The 18,326-nt window shown below is 42.3% G+C and overlaps 1 protein-coding gene across 1 annotated transcript; it reads left to right on the top strand.

Annotated features, from left to right (window-relative positions):
- The first annotated feature begins 4,910 nt into the window (after positions 1-4,910).
- On the top strand, positions 4,911-5,750 carry LOC125100885 (hsc70-interacting protein-like). The gene has a single exon (XM_047731371.1). It carries the CDS (start codon positions 5,001-5,003, stop codon positions 5,733-5,735), a length of 735 nt encoding a protein of 244 aa, XP_047587327.1. The 5' UTR covers positions 4,911-5,000; the 3' UTR covers positions 5,736-5,750.
- The last annotated feature ends 12,576 nt before the right edge of the window (positions 5,751-18,326 follow it).

The following is an 18,326-nucleotide window of genomic DNA, read 5'->3' as shown; positions in this document are numbered from 1 at the left end:
AAATGCTGAGGTAAAGAATCTTCCAGCATCCTTGGAATCTCTACCGCAACACATGCCAAAGGAGTCCATGAACTCTGCATCACCTGGGAAAAACTTCAGAGCTCAAGAAGCACCCCATCTGGACAGATGTGAGACGGCACCTCTGATAACAGATGCTGACTCATGGTCACCTCTGAGAGTTGTGATTTGACATAGTCCTATCCCTTCCAAACACGGAGCTTTCCGGAGTCTTATCCCTGTGGTAGACATTGTTGGGCAAAGACAGGGTCCCAGTTGATCTCCAGAGCAAACGCTAGAGCCAGGACCGATTGGAACTGTCTGTGGAGCCACCTGCAGGAAGAGGAGAGAATCATAAATCCGCTCTGAACTTTCAAGGGACTGTAACTTCTAGTTAGACCAAATCTCTGGCCATAGTTCAGGGGGTCTCTAATGTGGGCGACAGCCTCCCCAGTACCCTTATGGTCATATGGGTCACTTAATTCTCTTGCTACTGCAACACACTTCCACGTGTTCATATGTCCTCAGTAAGCTGCCAGACCACCATGAACTAGGTAAGGTCCTTTATGATTTCAGTGAATATTAGGACAATGGAGTAACTTACACAGTGATTCAAATGGGAAATTAAAAACTCCATTTATTAGAATGCTTAAGTATTGTTGGTGGGAATGCAGAGTGGTGCAGCCCCTATGGAAACAGCATGGTGATTCCTCAAAAATTAAGTGTAGAATTATCGTACAATTCAGCAATTCCACTTCTGGGTATATATTCAAAAGAATTGAGAGCAGGGTCTCAAAGAGATATCTGTACACCCATGTTCATAGCAGCATTATTCACAATGGCCAAAGGTGGATGAAGGGATAAACAAAATGTATAAATACATACAAGGGAGCATCATTCACCCTAAAAAGAAGAACATTCTGGGGTAACTGGCATCAAGCCCCACATCAGGCTCCCTGCTCAGCAGGGAGTCTGCTTTTCCCTCTCCCTCTCCCCACAATCATGCTTGTGAGTATTCTCTCTCCCTCTCTCTGAAATAAATAAAATCTTTTCTTTTTTTTTTTAAAAAGGACATTCTGACACATGCTATAATATGGATGAAGCTTGATGATATCTGCTAAGTGAAATCAGCCAGTCACAGACAAATACTATATGATTCCACTTACATGTGATAACTCAAGTAGTCAAATTCATAGTGCCAGAAAGCAGAATGTAGGTCGCCAGAGGCTGGAGGAGGGGAAACAGGGAGTTACTGTTTACCAGATCTATAGAGTTTCTGGTCTGCAAGATGAAAAGAGTTCTGAGATGGATGATGGGGATGACCACACAATGTGAATCACACTTAAAACTAGTTACAGGGGGGGCGCCTGGGTGGCTCAGTGGGTTAAAGCCGCTGCCTTCGGCTCAGGTCATGATCCCAGGGTCCTGGGATCGAGCCCCACATCGGGCTCTCTGCTCAGCGGGGAGCCTGCTTCCCTTCCTTTCTCTCTGCCTGCCTCTCTGCCTACTTGTGATCTGTCTGATAAATAAATAAAATCTTTAAAAAAAAAAAAAAAACTAGTTACAGGGTGCCTGGGTGGCTCAGTGGGTTAAGCCTCTGCCTTCTTCTCAGGATATGGTCTCAGAGTTCTGGGATCAAGCTCCACATCAGGCTCTCTGCTCAGCAGGGAACCTGCTTCCCCCGCTCTGTCTGCCTGCCTCTCTGCCTACTGGTGATCTCTGTGTGTGTGTGTGTCAAATAAATAAACAAAATCTTTTTTAAAAATTTCTTTAAAAATTTTTAAAAATAAAATAAAATAAAACTAGTTATAATGGTGAATTGTATGTTCTGTGTTTTTAACGAGTTTTAGAATGGTTCCCTCTTAAACAGATCATTGTAGTGATGTTTCTCACATGGACTACCTTCGTGCACTCATCTGGAGCCATAATCTACTCTACAGAGAGTCAGAGATGCTGGTACAATGTAGAAGGCAGGGAATAAAGAAGCAGGACAGTGGTGGTTAAGAACATGGGTTTGAAGCATTCTGCTGCTGTGTGGCTCACATGTCTGTCCTTATCAAGCCTCCTAATTTCAGTGTGCCTCTCTGTTTCCTCATCTGTAAAACAGGAATAATAATAATACTTGGTGAGAATGAAATTAGCTAATATTTGTAAGACTCTCAAAAGAGTTAGTGTCTAGTTCATGGTGATAAGAAATAACCAGTTATTCCCCCTGCTGCTCATCTGTTGATCCTTGCAGGGTAGTGATGACCCCTGACTTCTAAGAATTAAGTGGACCCATATCCCATAAATAAGTAGAGTCATATGCTTGAGTCTCTTCTGATGATGGAATCTTATTGTCTGAACTGGGACACACCTTTATCTGTGCTTCTGATGGTGTGCTTTATGACGTAACTGGCCCAGCATTGATGGATGAACCATCAGAGGCATTCACCTAAGGCTCACCTGCAAGCAGAATTCTCACTCAGATCCTCAATCACCTCCACCCAGGAACACGTGTTATCTCACCTATGAACCCCAAATATGGGGGGCACTTGTGAGTAGGAAACATGCTTCGTCCACCCATTGTTGTGCATCTGGCATGCAGTGAGAGGCTGGCATGTCATCCATGCTCGGTAAATAGGTCTGAATGAATGAAAGAAGGAATGTTTTAAATGGAAACACCCTTCAATGCAGTGATCATATACAGCCTCACAACAGAGTTTCTAAGTAAAGATTGTGGAGTAAAGAGAGGAGAGTTCAAGGTCTAGATCACATACAAGGAAGGAACAATGACGAAGGGAAGAAAAATAGCATTTTACTATTCAGGAGATTTGTACTCCCAACTATAATGAAGAAACTCTCTGGTTTCTACTGGGTAGAGCATATGACTTAGGTCTAAAGACTGCTTCTTCCTCCCTTATACTCCCAAACATACCACAGCCTTGTTACAAGAGATGGAAGCCATTAAAAGCAGGACACTCAAGTGAAAAGAAACATGAATCAGCTGATGAATGCACAGACTAATTCAATCATGGAGCCATAGGTGATTGCAGAGGAGGATGGATTAGAGGAGTACTGACAAAAAGAAAAGCCATCCATCTATTTATTCCTCCCTGCTTATTTATTTTTTTATTGCTTCCTGTTTATATTGGTAGTCTCTCACAGAAGAAAACTGAAGGATTACCCGTTAACTTCAAAAATGTCCCAACATCCCTGTTGAATCTTGCCCAGATTCTAGATGTCTAGATGACATCTGTATTCCTCCTCCATTCATTCAATCATGTTGAGATGCTCACTGCTGCTGGAGCAATTCACCACACAGTCAAAATGCAAGTTCCCTAGCATCAGCCCAGCCCTCGTAACTGCCTTTCACAGACACATGGTAAGCTTCGCTTCCTTTAGTGGTATTTTTTCTGAAACCTTCATTACCTTTTTTAGACCCTGTACCTTCTGCATCCCCACCCCCTCAGCACATCACTTTCCCCTTGCTTCATTAAGAACAAGCAGGCTGGGATGTCTGGGTGACTCAGTGGTTAAGCTGCTGCCTTCAGCTCAGGTCATGATCCCAGGGTCCTGGGATCAAACCCCACATCAGGCTCCTCGCTCAGCAGGGAGCCTGCTTCTCTCTCTGCCTCTGCCTGATTGTGCTCTCTCTCTAACAAATAAATAAAATCTTTAAAAAAAAAAAAAAAGGAAAAGAAAATGCAGGCTGGTAGAAAGAATTCACTCCATATCCACACAGACTTCCCTGGCTGTGCTCTCAACTAATATCTTGCCTGTTTGAAGACAGAAGCACTGCTATTCCTACCTGGACACTTTGCATCTCATTTTATCCCAATATCCCACTGATCTGGCTGCCCCAGCCATAACCTTCCCTCTTTCTCCTCACTGCCCTCCTCCCTTCAGTATTATTTCACTATTATAAACATGGACACAACTCTCCAATCTTGAAAATAATAAGATTCTATTTGCTATCATATTTGCTCTCATTCTTTTTTTAAGGTTTTTAAAATTAATTTTTGCTAGAGAGAGAGAGAGAGAGAGCTCAAGCACAAGGAGAGACAGAGGGAGAAGCAGACTCCCCACTGAGAAGGGAGCCCAGTGTGGGCCTCGATCCCAGGGATCTGAGATTATGACCTCAGCCGAAGGCAGATGATTAACTGACTAAGTCACCCAGGAGCCTCTGCTCTCATTCTCTGAAGACCCAAACTTTTAGAAATCATCATTTCCACTGTCTTTCTCTATAACCTGATCTCTTATTATTTTCTCAACCCTACTGAAATAAGACTTTTAATCTACCTCAACCCAACTGAAATTACTGCCCCCCTTTTTCACTTTTTTTCTTTTTGGAAATCTGGGAGCATATAATAGATTAATCACAGTCTTGCATATGTCCATAACACGGAAAAAAATGGAAACAAATTTTTTGCTGAATGACTGAGTCCTCATTGAAATAGGGATTCCAGGGATCTAATAATAGATAGATATATGGAAGATGGGAATGGAGAAACAGGATGTTGACGGAGAAGAGAGAGGAGGAGAATGGGGTGGGGGGAGGAACACAGGTATGTAAAATCTTCTATTTGTCCTGGTTTTCTATTTGTGCTTTCAAATCAAGGTTATTGGGGAGGTAAAGTTTTCCTCTATCTTTCAAAATGTTCTTGTGGCTGTCTTAAGAATTAAATTGGCATGAAACAGGAGCAAGATGGCAGAGGAGTAGAGGACCTTGTTTCATCTGGTGCTCTGAATGTAGCTAGATAACTATCAAAGCATTCCAAACACCTATGAATTCAACCTGAGATGTAAGAAAAGAATTGCTGGACCTCAGCCACAACAACTTCTTGCTAGGCACATCTCCAAAGGCAAGGGAACGAAAGCAAAAATGAACTATTGGGACTTCGTCAAAATAAAAAGTTTCTGCACACCCGCCCCCTTCCACACGATCACGCTGAGTTAGTACCCGCGCCTGGAATCGGGTCGCAACCTCAGCCGCGCCTGCCGCCTGCTACTGCCTCCGGACCATGGACCCCCGCAAAGTGAGCGAGCTTCGGGCTTTCGTGAAAATGTGTAAGCAGGATCCGAGCGTTCTGCACACCGAGGAAATGCGTTTCCTGCGGGAGTGGGTGGAGAGCATGGGGGGTAAAATACCACCTGCCACTCATAAAACTAAATCAGAAGACAGTATCAAGGAAGAAAAACCAGATAGTAAGAAGGCAGAGGAAAACATAAAGACAGATGAACCATCAAGTGAGGAGAGTGATCTAGAAATTGACAATGAAGGTGTGATTGAACCAGATACCGATGCCCCTCAAGAAATGGGAGATGAAAATGTAGAGATAACCGAGGAAATGATGGATCAGGCAAATGATAAAAAAGTGGCTGCCATTGATGCCCTAAATGATGGTGAACTACAGAAAGCCATTGACTTGTTCACAGATGCCATCAAACTAAATCCTCGCTTGGCCATTCTGTATGCCAAGAGAGCCAGTGTCTTCATCAAATTACAGAAGCCAAATGCTGCCATTCGAGACTGTGACAGAGCTATTGAAATAAATCCTGATTCAGCTCAGCCTTATAAGTGGCGTGGGAAAGCACATAGACTTCTGGGCCATTGGGAAGAAGCAGCACATGATCTTGCCCTTGCTTGTAAACTGGATTATGATGAAGATGCCAGTGCAATGCTGAAAGAAGTTCAACCGAGGGCCCAGAAAATTGCTGAACATCGGAGAAAATATGAGCGAAAACGTGAAGAGTGAGAGATCAAAGAAAGAATAGAAAGGGTTAAGAAGGCTCGGGAAGAACATAAGAGAGCCCAGAGGGAGGTAGAAGCCAGATGACAATCAGGAGCTCAGTATGGCTCTTTCCCAGGTGGCTTTCCAGGATGTGGCCCAGAACCCAGCGAATATGTCAAAATATCAGAGCAACCCAAAGGTTATGAATCTCATCAGTAAATTGTCAGCCAAATTTGGAGGTCAAGCATAATGCCCTTATGACAAATAAAGCCCTTGCTGAAGGAAAAGCAACTTCGATCACCTAATGGATGTCGCAATAATACAAACCAGTGTACCTCCGACCTTCTCATGAAGAAAGCTGGGGTGCTGTGAAGAGAATCCCTACCCCTCTGCTCCCCATGCAACTGAAACATTCTACAATTGTTGCCATTAGGGTATTCATTCAGATAATGTTTTCCTACTAGGAACTACAAACTTTAAACACTTTTTAAACCTTAAAAATATTTAAAAACATATTAAAAGGGTATGTTAGTCCCTACATTTTTCTTTACTAATCATTTCAGTTTTTTTCCTTTGGATTAATTGGGCAAGGAAGATATTTCAGTGTGGAAGATTCATTGCTCAATTATAACGAGTGAAATAAAGGTTTATTAGTGGGAGGCAAATAATACATTAAAATAGATGAAGTTTGAGTTGGAGATACGGTTTCTGAGACATTTTGACTTGTCTTTTTAAATGCTTTATTTTTTAAACACAATTTATTTTGATAGAACCATTGGGACCACCAGTATTGCAGTCAGACCTGGGTAGGGACCGGAAGTGCTTGGCAGGGCAGCAGCAACCTTACTCCTTTTATATAGTGTGCACCCTTGTGCAGATGCATTTAAATCTTACACTGTGGTGAAGGGATGATTTTTATAATGCTGCAGTAGACTTGGATTACTTAGCTGTGTTCTTGTCTCATATAGAAAATAAATGTTTTGCATTATTTCCACATAGGGGAAATAAGGGAATACTTTTTTTTTTTTTTTTTTAATATTTCTGTGTTTAGAGTGACCTTTCCTGGTCAGAAAATACCCATCTCTTTGTGTGCTTTCTGCTTATTTTCACGTCCCCCCTTCTCCCCTCCCAGTACTCTTTGGGCTAAAGATAGTCCTTTTTCACTGGCGTCATCACTATTACATCATTCACAGCATAATTGTGCAAGTATATGTAATGCTGGGTTTAATATGTAATACATATAGTGATTATGTCAGGTAATACCCATAACAGTTGGGGCGCCTGGGTGGCTCAGTGGGTTGGGCCGCTGCCTTCGGCTCGGGTCATGATCTCAGGGTCCTGGGATCGAGTCCCGCATCGGGCTCTCTGCTCGGCAGGAAGCCTGCTTCCCTCTCTCTCTCTCTCTGCCTGCCTCTCCATCTACTTGTGATCTCTCTCTGTCAAATAAATAAATAAAATCTTTAAAAAAAAAAATACCCATAACAGTTGTAGTTTCTTACTTGGCCAAGCGATTACATATTTAAATGTTAGGTTTCCGCTTTGGTGAGATCTTAACCATCTCAGAAGATGTTGGAAGGAGGGATTCCCTTTGATGTTCAGTCTTCTGAGGAAATACCTGTTGCAGTTGGAGTTTATCTGACATTATTCATCTTCGTAGTTTGGAGAGTATGACGTTTGAATTCATTGATATACATAGAGGGGGACCAAATTTCTTGATCCAATACGAATTATAAAATTGATGAGATCCATGGTTCTTCATTGTGGGGTTGATGGCATTAGGAGTCATTGTGTTCTTATTCAGCTCTTGAATATTCCACCATATCCCCCACCTCTCCTCCAAGGATAAAGAAATGATGGATTTTCTGTTGTACATTCAAATCAACATTAATTAAGACTAAGTCTAGGCACTGTACTAGGAATTGCTAGGTTTCTACCTTTCCAATTTAAAGTGCTGGTGTTCAAAAACAGTTTTCAAGGGATGAGACCCTCTGTACTTTGCTTATTTGAAGAATCAGTGGTAGGAGCAGTGAAGAAAATTCCATGGAATAATTTCTGAAATAGCACATTTCTGAAGTCATAAGTAAGTTGATTCAGGTTCTAACCCTTTGCTGTACACAAGCAAATAGAAATGTTGTATAAAGTTCTTAGTGAGAAAAGGCTGTATGCTAACTAAGCATGCTTTTTAAATCCTTTAAAAATACTCAGCATATAAACTTGCGTTTGAGCTTGTCAGTGGTTTTTTTGTTGGTAATGTGTGTTCTCTCTCGAATTTTCTAATGTGTGCTGTGAATAACCCAAGAAGACCAGTTCCTTTTGGGTTCCTTATTTGATTTACTTTTTACTTAATTATATATTACTTAAGTACATTCTAACATTGCACATATTACCGTAAGTGGGTAAAAGTAAAATTGGTCTTCTGAAAATGTGTCCTGTGCTCTTAAGTTCCACAAATACAAAGTACATTCATTTTCATAGAAACTCAGTATCATTTCTAGACCAGAAGTGTTTTTTCTTGTGCTAACAATGGTATAAGAAGGAAAAGTGAAGGAGTTTTTTTTTTTCTGCTTAAAAATATATAGTTATTGGATTTCTCGCTACATTAAAAATAAAGTATGGTTTCAAACTGGAAAAAAAAAAAGTTTCTGCACAGCAAAAGAGATAGTCAACAAAACTAGAAGGCAACCTATGGAATAGGAGAAGATATTTTCAAATGACCTATCAGATAAAGGGCTAGTATCCAAGATCTATAAAGAACTTCTCAAACTTAACACTCAAAAAACAAATAATCCAGTAAAAAAATGGGCAGAAGACATGAACAGACTTTTCTCCAAAGACATACAAATGGTCAACACACACAAAAAAGGTGCTCAACATCATTTGGCATCAGAGAAATACAAATCAAAACCACAATGAGATGCCACCTCGCACCAGTCAGAATGGCTAAAATTAACAAGTCAGGAAACGACAGATGTTGGCGAGGATGCAGAGACAGGGGAACCCTCCTACATTGTTGGTGGGAATGCAAGCTGGTGCAGTCACTCTGGAAAATAGTATGGAGGTTCCTCAAGACGCTAAAAATAGAGCTACTCTATGACCCAGCAATTGCACTACTATGTATTTACCCCAGAGATATATACATAGTGATCCAAAAGAACACCTACACCACAATGTTCATAGCAGCAATGTCCACAACAGGCAAACTGTGGAAAGAGCCAAGATATCTATGAACCGATGAATGCATAAAGAAGATGTGGTCCATATATACAATGGAATATTACTCAGCCATTAGAAAGGATGAATACTTACCTTTTGCATCAACGTGCATGGAACTGGAGGGGATTATGCTGAGTGAAATAAGTCATTCGGAGAAAGCCAACTATCATATGGTTTCACTCATATGTGGAATATAGGAAACAGCACATAGGATCATAGGGGAAGGGAGGGAAAACTGAATGGGAAGTCATCAGAGAGAGAGAGAAAAACCATGAGAGATTCTTAACTATAGGAAACAAACAGGGTTGCTGGAGGGGAGGGGGTGAGGGGAGGGGGTAACTGGGTGATGAGCACTAAGGAGGGCATCTGATGTAATGAGCGCTGGGTGTTACACACAACTGATAAACTGTTGAACACTACATCTGACACTAATGATGTACTATATATTGGCTAATTGAATTTAGATTAAAAAATAAAAAAAATAGGGGCGCCTGGGTGGCTCAGTGGGTTAAGCCGCTGCCTCTGGCTCAGGTCATGATCTCAGGGTCCTGGGATCGAGCCCCGCATTGGGCTCTCTGCTCAGCAGGGAGCCTGCTTCCTCCTCTCTCTCTACCTGCCTCTCTGCCTGCTTGTGATCTCTCTCTGTCAAATAAATAAATAAAATCTTTAAATAAATAAATAAATAAGTTGGCATGAGATGGATTAACAGGAGAAAACCAAATTTAATTTCCTATATATGGGAACCCCACATACATGAGAAATTCCAAAGCAGAAAGGCTAAAATGAGGTATATATGCCATCCTGGCCTAAGAATGGGACAGGGGCCTGGGGCTTCAAAGGGGAAGAGAGCAATTCACAGGGCAATAAGAAGAACAGATGTCTGGTAATTAGATATTTGCCCTGTCATATAGACAATTCATTCAGATAAAATTTATCTCCTGTAATAACTCTAATTCTGCAAAGGACCCCATTAAGTTTCTTCTAAGTAGTTAAGAGAGGGGCAAAAATTTCTCTTAACCACACAGGGTCTCAACTATCTTCAGCCCAAAATAGTCCATATGCCACAGTGACGCATTTTGGGGTGACTTGCTCTTGCACTTGTTCAAGGTCAATTGTGAAACCTCCCTCTGCCTTTTCCATACCTGAGAATGGCACCTGGACCAGAAAATGAGTAATCAACCTACCAGAAGTTTTGAACTGTCTTAGATCACAGGCTCTAATTATGTTCCAGAATCCTTACCATGTTGGTTTGACTCATAAGCCTCTCTTAGCCCTAGGTGCCAGATCTTTTTCCTCATTTCTCCTCCACCTTCTGTTCTAGGAGACTAGGAGCCTGCAGTCCCATGTTTCCCCCTCCCCTCTGTTACACTGCAAACCGAACTGCCATCCTAATTCGTTAAGATGAAGAAAATAGTGAAAATGCTAAAAATTCTAACCACATAGATTGTACCTGGAGAGGGGATGCTGTAGACGTAAACAACAAACACTTGCAGAGGATTCGCACGCCAGACATAGTTCTAAGTTCCTGTGTGTACATAAAACCCTTAATCCTTGCAACTACTCCTAGTGGGCAGTATTATTATCTCCACATTACAGACAAGTACACGGAGGCACAGAAGTTCAGTAATGAAGAGGTATGCAGTGTAATTTACAGAATAAGCGCAAAAGACAGGAGTTGAACCCAGGCGAGATGGGGTTAGAATGCACAGCCTTCACCATTCAGCTATGCTGCTTTCCAATAAATATTAGGGGAACTAATTAATTATATACATATAATTAATTTATTTTATGTGTTTATTATTATTATTATAAGTCAATTATAATATATTTACAATATTTATTTGATTTATTAACTGATTTGTATTGATTTATTACTATTAATAATTTGTTACATAATATAACTTATAAACATATAGCATAATTTATATATAAATATATTTATAATAATTTATTATAACATTTTTAAAAGATTATTTCTTTATTTATTTGACAGAGATCACAAGTAGGCAGAGAGGCAGACACAGAGAGAGAGAGGAGGAAGCAGGCTCCCTGCTGAGCAGAATGATGCAGGGCTCGATCCCAGGACCCTGGGATCATGACCTGAGACAAAGGCAGAGGTTTTAACCCACTGAGCCACCCAGGCACCCTTATTATAACATTTTTAATAATAAATAAGTTATGTATTTGTATATTATATAACATATTATATAATTATAATTAGGGGCGCCTGGGTGGCTCAGTGGGTTGGGCCGCTGCCTTCGGCTCAGGTCATGATCTCAGGGTCCTGGGATCGAGTCCCGCGTCGGGCTCTCTGCTCAGCAGGGAGCCTGCTTCCTCCTCTCTCTCTCTCTGCCTGCCTCTCTGCCTACTTGTGATCTCTGTCAAGTAGATGGATAAAATCTTTAAAAAAATAAAAAATAAAAAATAATTATAATTACATTAAAATATAAACATAAACTATGAAGACTATTATAAGTACTTATAAATATAAAAATACTAAAAATTATTATTATATAACAAATTATATAATAGATAAAATATTGATTTATTGACTATCTTAAGTAATGATTAAATATATTAAATATTAGAGAAATACATGTATTAAAATATACATTAATATGTATATTAAATCAACAGGTACAGATATCAAGTTAAAACTATAATTAACGACAGAAAATTGAGGAGGGGCGCCTAGGTGGCTCAGCTGCTTGAGTGTACCACTCTTGATTCCAGCTCAAGTCAAGATCTCAGGGTCTTGGGATCAAGCCCCGTGTCAGGAATCTATGCTCAGTGGAGAGTCGGCTTGAAATTCTCTCCCTCTGCCCTTTCCCCCGCACACGCACATGTGCGCACACACACACACTCTCTCTCAAATAAATAAATCTTAAAAAAAAAAAAGGAAAAAAAAAGAAAAGATTGAGGAAATACAGAGGGCTGGGAAGACACTCCCGCAGCCAGAGAGGGTCTAAGGGAGAGGCAGAACCATCGGCAGACAGCAGGGTTCTCTCTCTTTCCATCACTACCATGTCCACCCCTTCTCTGCTGGCCTCCCCATCCATCCTGGAGGCCCATCCATCCTCTCCACCAGGTTTACACAGTGTTCACGCCCCAACATGTCAAAATTACTCAGCAAATAACTGGCAAGTCTTTTACCTCAACAGTGGTGATTAGCAACTGGGCCGAGCCACAGCCAAACGCGCCTGCCCCTTTCCAACTCACTACCCAACGCCAATGCAAGGGTTTAATCCAACACCGGCTGGATGTTTCTACAATTCGACTCAATTCTGACACCTTCTACCCGGAGGTAGCATCAGAACCCCCAGGGTAAGGACCTCGTCCTATAAGACTCTCCCTCCTTGAGCCACCAGTGATAAATCCAGGTTGCTCCCTATGCTTCTGACTAATCAGCTTTAAACTGGAGGTTGTGAGGACGCCCTCCTCAGGCTCTGTTCATTTGCCAGAGCAGCTCGAAGAACTCGGAGAACATTTTACTTAGTAGATCACCAGCTGATTGTAATAGGATAGAACTCAGGTGGTGCCAACTGGAAGACAGGTGTGTAAGGATTTCAGTCTAAAAGGAGGTATGAAATGGAGAATCTCATACAGGTGCCCTCAGCATAACAAAACTTAACCGAGACACTGATTTGCTGTAAATGCCTGATTTACAGAAGACTGAAACTTACCTCCTTGACTGATGACTCTCTGCCAAGACTCTCTCCCCATCCTCAAGCCAGTGGACTCCCTGGTGGGACTCTGACAGGTCTCCCCTTCTTGGCGTTCCTTGCCCATAAACACCGCCCACCCAAACCCTCAGCAGACTCACCTGCAGCTTGCATTTCCTGAATTGCAGTCCCTCTGCTGTTCTTGAACAAACTCGATTTCTGGAGCTTGTCTCAGTTTACCTCTTTATTTGGGTGGACAGATGTAAGGGCAAGGTATGGGAAAAAGGCATAGACCTTCCCTGCACTCTCCCCATACCTCCACGTGTTCACTGGCCTGGAAGGTCTCCAAGCCCCGCCTTTTGGGGTTTTTAGGGAGGTTTCGTGACATAGGCATGTTTGATTAACTCACTGGCCATTAGTGACTGGACTCAATCTCCAGCACTCTGCTACCCCTCCCCAGATCAGTTAGAGGGAGAGGGTGAGGCTAAAATTTCCAACCCTTTAATCACTTGTTAGGCTCCAAAGGTACCCATCACCCCACCCTCAGGTGCTATCCCAAAGCCATTCATTAACATAACAAAAGACATCTTTATAGCTCCCTCCTCACAGGAAATTCCAAGGATTTTTTTTAATTTAAATTCAATTAATTAACCTATATTATTTGTTTCAGAAGTGCAGGTCTGTGATTCATCAGTCTTATATAACACATTACAACACATACCCTCCCCAATGTCCATCACCCAGTTACCTCATCCCTCCACCCCTTGCCCCTCCTGCAACCCTCAGTTTGTTTCCTGAGATTGAGAGTCTCTTACGGTTTGTCTCCCTCTCTGGTTTTGTCTTGTTTCATATTTCCCTCCCGTCCCCTATGATCCTCTGTCTTGTTTCTCAAATTCCTCTTATCAGTGAGATCATATGATAATTCTCTTTCTCTGACTGACTTATTTCGCTTATCATAACACCCTCTAGTTCCATCCACATCCTTGCAAATGGCAAGATTTCATTTCTTTTGGTGGCTGCATAGTATTCCATTATATATATATATCACCTCTTCTTTATCCATTCATCTGTTGATGGACATTTAGGCTCTTTCCATAGTTTGGCTATTGTGGACATTGCTGCTATAAACATTCAGGTACACATGCCCTTTCAGATCCCTACATTTGTATCTTTAGGGTAAATACCCAGGTAGTGCGATTGCTGGGTCGTAGGGTAGCTCTATTTACAACTCTTTGAGGAACCTCCATGCTGTTTTCCAAAGTGGCTGCACCAGCTTGCATTCCCACCAACAGTGTAGGAGGGTTTCCCCTTTCTCTGCATCCTCTCCAACACCTGTAATTTCCTGACTTAATTTTAGCCATTCTGACTGGTGTGAGGTGATATCTCACTGTGCTTTTGATTTGTATTTCCCTGATGCCGAGTGATATTGAGCACTTTTTCATGTGTCTATTGGCCATCTGGATGTCTTCTTTGCAGAAATGTCTGTTCATAACTCCCTCCTCACAGGAAATTCCAAGTATTTTAAGAGCTCTTTGCCAGAAACTGGAGGAAGACCAAACATATATCTCCTACTCTACATCACAACGCCACACCTTTATTATCAGAAGCTGGGCTAGCAACATAGACTGATCCTAGCCTACTCCATGCAAGTCAATAAACACCATTATAATCAGATCCTTTCACCACCCAGAAGGAATGAGGTAAGCCATCTGCATGTGACTTTACATATGGCTGCCCACAACAGCCATCACCCAGCAGCTGGCTCCCCTCCTGCCGCCCAGCACCCCAGCACGGAGTCCAGAGGCTTAGCAGGGGATGGGAGGGTTGCTGATGTTCAGCACCAGGGAGCGCTGCCCTAGAACCTCATGGTTGGCTTCACAGGCTATTCTAATGCTGGTCATAGAGAAGGAAACAGAGCCGCTATGTAAAAGGGCCAGGAGGGGAATGGGACAGTCTGAATTCCTGTTAGGTGCAAAGAGTTGAGGACTGACTCTGAGGGGCTACAGAGCAGGGAAGAACCACAGACCCTCCTGACTGGCCCTCTGCAAGCTCTGGGAGAAACCAGCCCAAACAAGCCCATTCAAAAATGGACAGGTGACTTGAACAGACATTTTTCCAAAGAGCTTACACAAATGGCTAATAAGCACATGAAAAGAGGTTCAACATCCCTAATCATTAGGGGGGAAAAAACCCCGTAAGATACCACTTTATACCAGTTAGGATGGCTACTATCCAAAATAACAAAACAAAACAGAAACAAACACACAGAAAACAATAGCATAGGGGCACCTGGGTGGCTCAGTCGGTTGGGCATCTGCCTTCAGCTCAGGTCATGATCCCAGGGTCCTGGGATGGAGCCCTGCATTGCCTTGGCTCCCTACTCAGTGGGGAACCTGCTTCTCCCTCTCTCACTCCCCCTGCTTGTGTTCCTGCTCTCATTATCTCTCTCTGTCAAATGAATAAACAAAATCTTAAAAAAATTAAGCATTGGCAAGAATATGGAGATATTGGAACACTTGGGCACCATTGGTGGGAAGGTAAAATGGTGCAGCCACTGTACAGAACTAAAAACATAACTACCATATGATTCAGCAATTCTGCTTCTGGGTATTTACCCAAAAGATTTGAAAAATAAGGACTCAGAGAGATATTTGTACACCTGGGTTCACAGCAACAACCTCATTCAGAACAGCTAAATCATGGAAGCAATGCAAGTGTCCATCAAAGGATGAATGCATAAGCAAAATTATGCACATACATATACAATGGAATATCATTCAGACTTATGGGAGAAAATTCTGCAGCATGCTACAACATGGATGAACTTTGAGGACGTTATGCTAATAAACCAGTCATAAGAAAACAAACACTGTATGATTTCACTTTTATGAAAGACTTCAAGAAATCAAAATCATAGAGACGAAAGTGAAATGGGATGGGGGAGGGAAAATGCAGAGTTAGTGTTTAATGGTTGGAATTTCAATGATACAAGATGAAAAGCACTGTGGAGATGATGGTGTGGATGGCTGCACAACACAGTGAATATATTTAATATATTTAATTCCACTTCAAATGTATACTTCAAAATGGTCAAGATGTAAGTTTCAGGTCATGTGTATTTTACCACAATAAAATAAATTGGGGGGAGGGGAAGCAAAAAAATAAAAAATCAAGGTATCCTGAATTGGGCACAGAAGCAGATAATAAAGATGAAGGTTCTGGGCTCCTATGGATAATGATAACTTATAATGAGCTGAACTAAAGAAACAAACAGGCGTGTTGAGATTTGCTACAGGCTCCATGGTGAGAACTGGTGACTCATTTCTGCTTGTGTTTTCCTGCACATGAAGCACTCAACAGGACATGAACGGATCATAAATTAAAACTCAGCATCACTGGGGACCTCTAGGGACCTCTCCCCGATGGAAACAGATGCAGGGCCAGGCTGGCAGAGTCCTCCCTGGGAGCAACCAGGAAATCAGGACTGTGTCTGGGAATTCACCCTCCAGGGCCTGCTCTCTGCAGCTGGGGCTCCCAACAGACACCATCCCCCTTCCTCATAGGCAACTTCCATGTAGCACTAATGAGCCACTAGGGGCCAACTCTTCACAGGCAGTTGAAACAACTTGCAGAGAATGTCGAAAGAGAGGCTCATCCCTCTTCCCAGCAGATTTCCTCAGACACTGCTCTCCCCAGGGGAGCAGGGACCACTCAGTGCCATTGCCATTGCAATGAGATATCTTCCAGGTTCACAGAATCATCTCCCTCCAACTTGTGCTTTAAGTATCTACTCCAAGACCATGCCAACCATGGAGTCTTCCAGGAGAGCCTGGTATCATCTCTTAGGAGCTGAAGCCTTTCCCAGGGGATTGCAAGTCACTGTCCTGCCTGCAGTATCTTGTCTCCCATATGCTTGTGGGCAGAAGCTAAGTTTCCCATGGACTTTGCCTCACAACGTCAACCGGCCTTCAGCAAATGACTTTGTTTTGGCTGCTGACCTTCTGTTGTATTTCCTTTTGTCAATGAAAGTTGGTGTTGTCTAACTGATGAACTCTGACCCCTAAAAATCATTATCTAGACTGACTTTTCATGTGTGAGCCACACAGAGGTCATCAGGGTCTTGCCAAACCCATTTTCAGAACAGGCCATCTTCTATTTGCCCAAAACTTTAGGCATCTCATGTTGTAAGTCAAAAACTACTGGGTTGGGCTCATTATAATTTTTCAATATGAGATACAAGTGATATTTCGGAACATCCCTGCCTTTGTTTTTCTGACGTATTTGCCAAGAAGGATGCAGATCATTTGTGCTTTTTCTTAGGTCTTTGTATATAGACAGATAAATCACTTTTGAGCCAAGTGACATGAGCACGATCCAGACTTCCCATAACTGATGTTCACATACATCAGTTCATACATTCAATACAACATGTCATTTAATACCTTTTAGAATTTGATAGAAAGTGCAGTTTCCAGAAATTGTAGGCAGAGACATGACATAAGGCAAGTGTTGATTTTATTCCAACCATTTATGCATGGGAAGCTGTGCTCTCTCCTCAACTAGGGTGAAAGCCGTGTGAATGCAGGCCTACTCCATCCCATTTCTCTCTCCTATAGAACTGGAACTCTCCCTATAATAAAGCAAGTGTCCAATAAATACTGACTAAATAAATCCTATAACCAGAGAAGGAATGTTGGCAATTAGACCAACAACATCCTTTTACAACCGGTACAGATGAGGCTGGAGAGATGTGGGATACAAGAGTTCCAGGTTCTGCTCCATGACGGACCCTGGTACCTCCCTCAGCACAATCACAGATATAATCATGATGACAGCCAAGATCATCCCCAGCATCCAACCATCCCACCACCCCAACGACAACATGGAGATCAGGAACCTTAATCCCCAAACACTCAGATGCAGCATGACACAGCCTACTACCCGAACTCTGTTTTCTGGCATTTTCCACCCTGTCACATCACAGATGGTTCTCCAACATCTTGTGCCATTCTAACCAATCCCCGAAATATATATTCAGAATAATCAAAGGATAAGATGGGTCTGCTCCAAATTACAACCTAGATCTGTCAACTCTCAGTCCTCTGATGAAGGCAAAAGAGGCCAGAGAGTTCTGAGGAAGGACATGGCTAGCCCTCTTCAGGGAATGTGCATCTGTGGAGGCCCACACTCCAGCTGGGTCTTGAGCTAACCTGGAAGATTCCCAACAGGAAAAGCTCTTACGTCTCTGACCTACAATATGAATGCAATCCTCTTTCTTTCCACTTTAGCCCCTGGGGTAGGTGATTTGTTTGTGATCTGCAGAACATGGACAAATTCCCTGTGGATTGCCTATAATCAGGAGCATTGGGCATTCACTTTGGTGGGGACCATAAAATCCCTCCAATAGTAGGAACAGTGTTCCAGCCTAGAGGATAAGAGAACTGGCCATGCTGCCCCGGACCCCAGGTATTGTCCCTGTGCCCCCGAGCAGTGAGATTTGTGTAGGTTGCTACCCATAAGTCCACAAGCATACTTCCCAGACTTGTGCATATTTAACTGTAATTATCCATGGAGTGATCACACTTGCCATCTGACTCAGCTACTTCATAGGGCTGCAGATAGGTAAGTCGGGTCATGTATAGGGAAGGTCTTTATACATTTGAATCAATATAACTCTTTTTCTTTGGGGATCTAATTTTTTTATTTGAGAGAGAGAGAGAGGGAGGGAGAGCAAGCACAG

The sequence above is a fragment of the Lutra lutra genome, chromosome 5 (genome assembly GCF_902655055.1).
Source record: "Lutra lutra chromosome 5, mLutLut1.2, whole genome shotgun sequence".
NCBI lineage: Eukaryota > Metazoa > Chordata > Mammalia > Carnivora > Mustelidae > Lutra > Lutra lutra.
This window is presented reverse-complemented; position numbering and strand designations above follow the sequence as displayed.

Bases quoted from the DNA above. Each gene is read 5' to 3' on its own strand.
- LOC125100885 (XM_047731371.1), top strand. From the start codon at position 5,001: ATGGACCCCCGCAAAGTGAGCGAGCTTCGGGCTTTCGTGAAAATGTGT.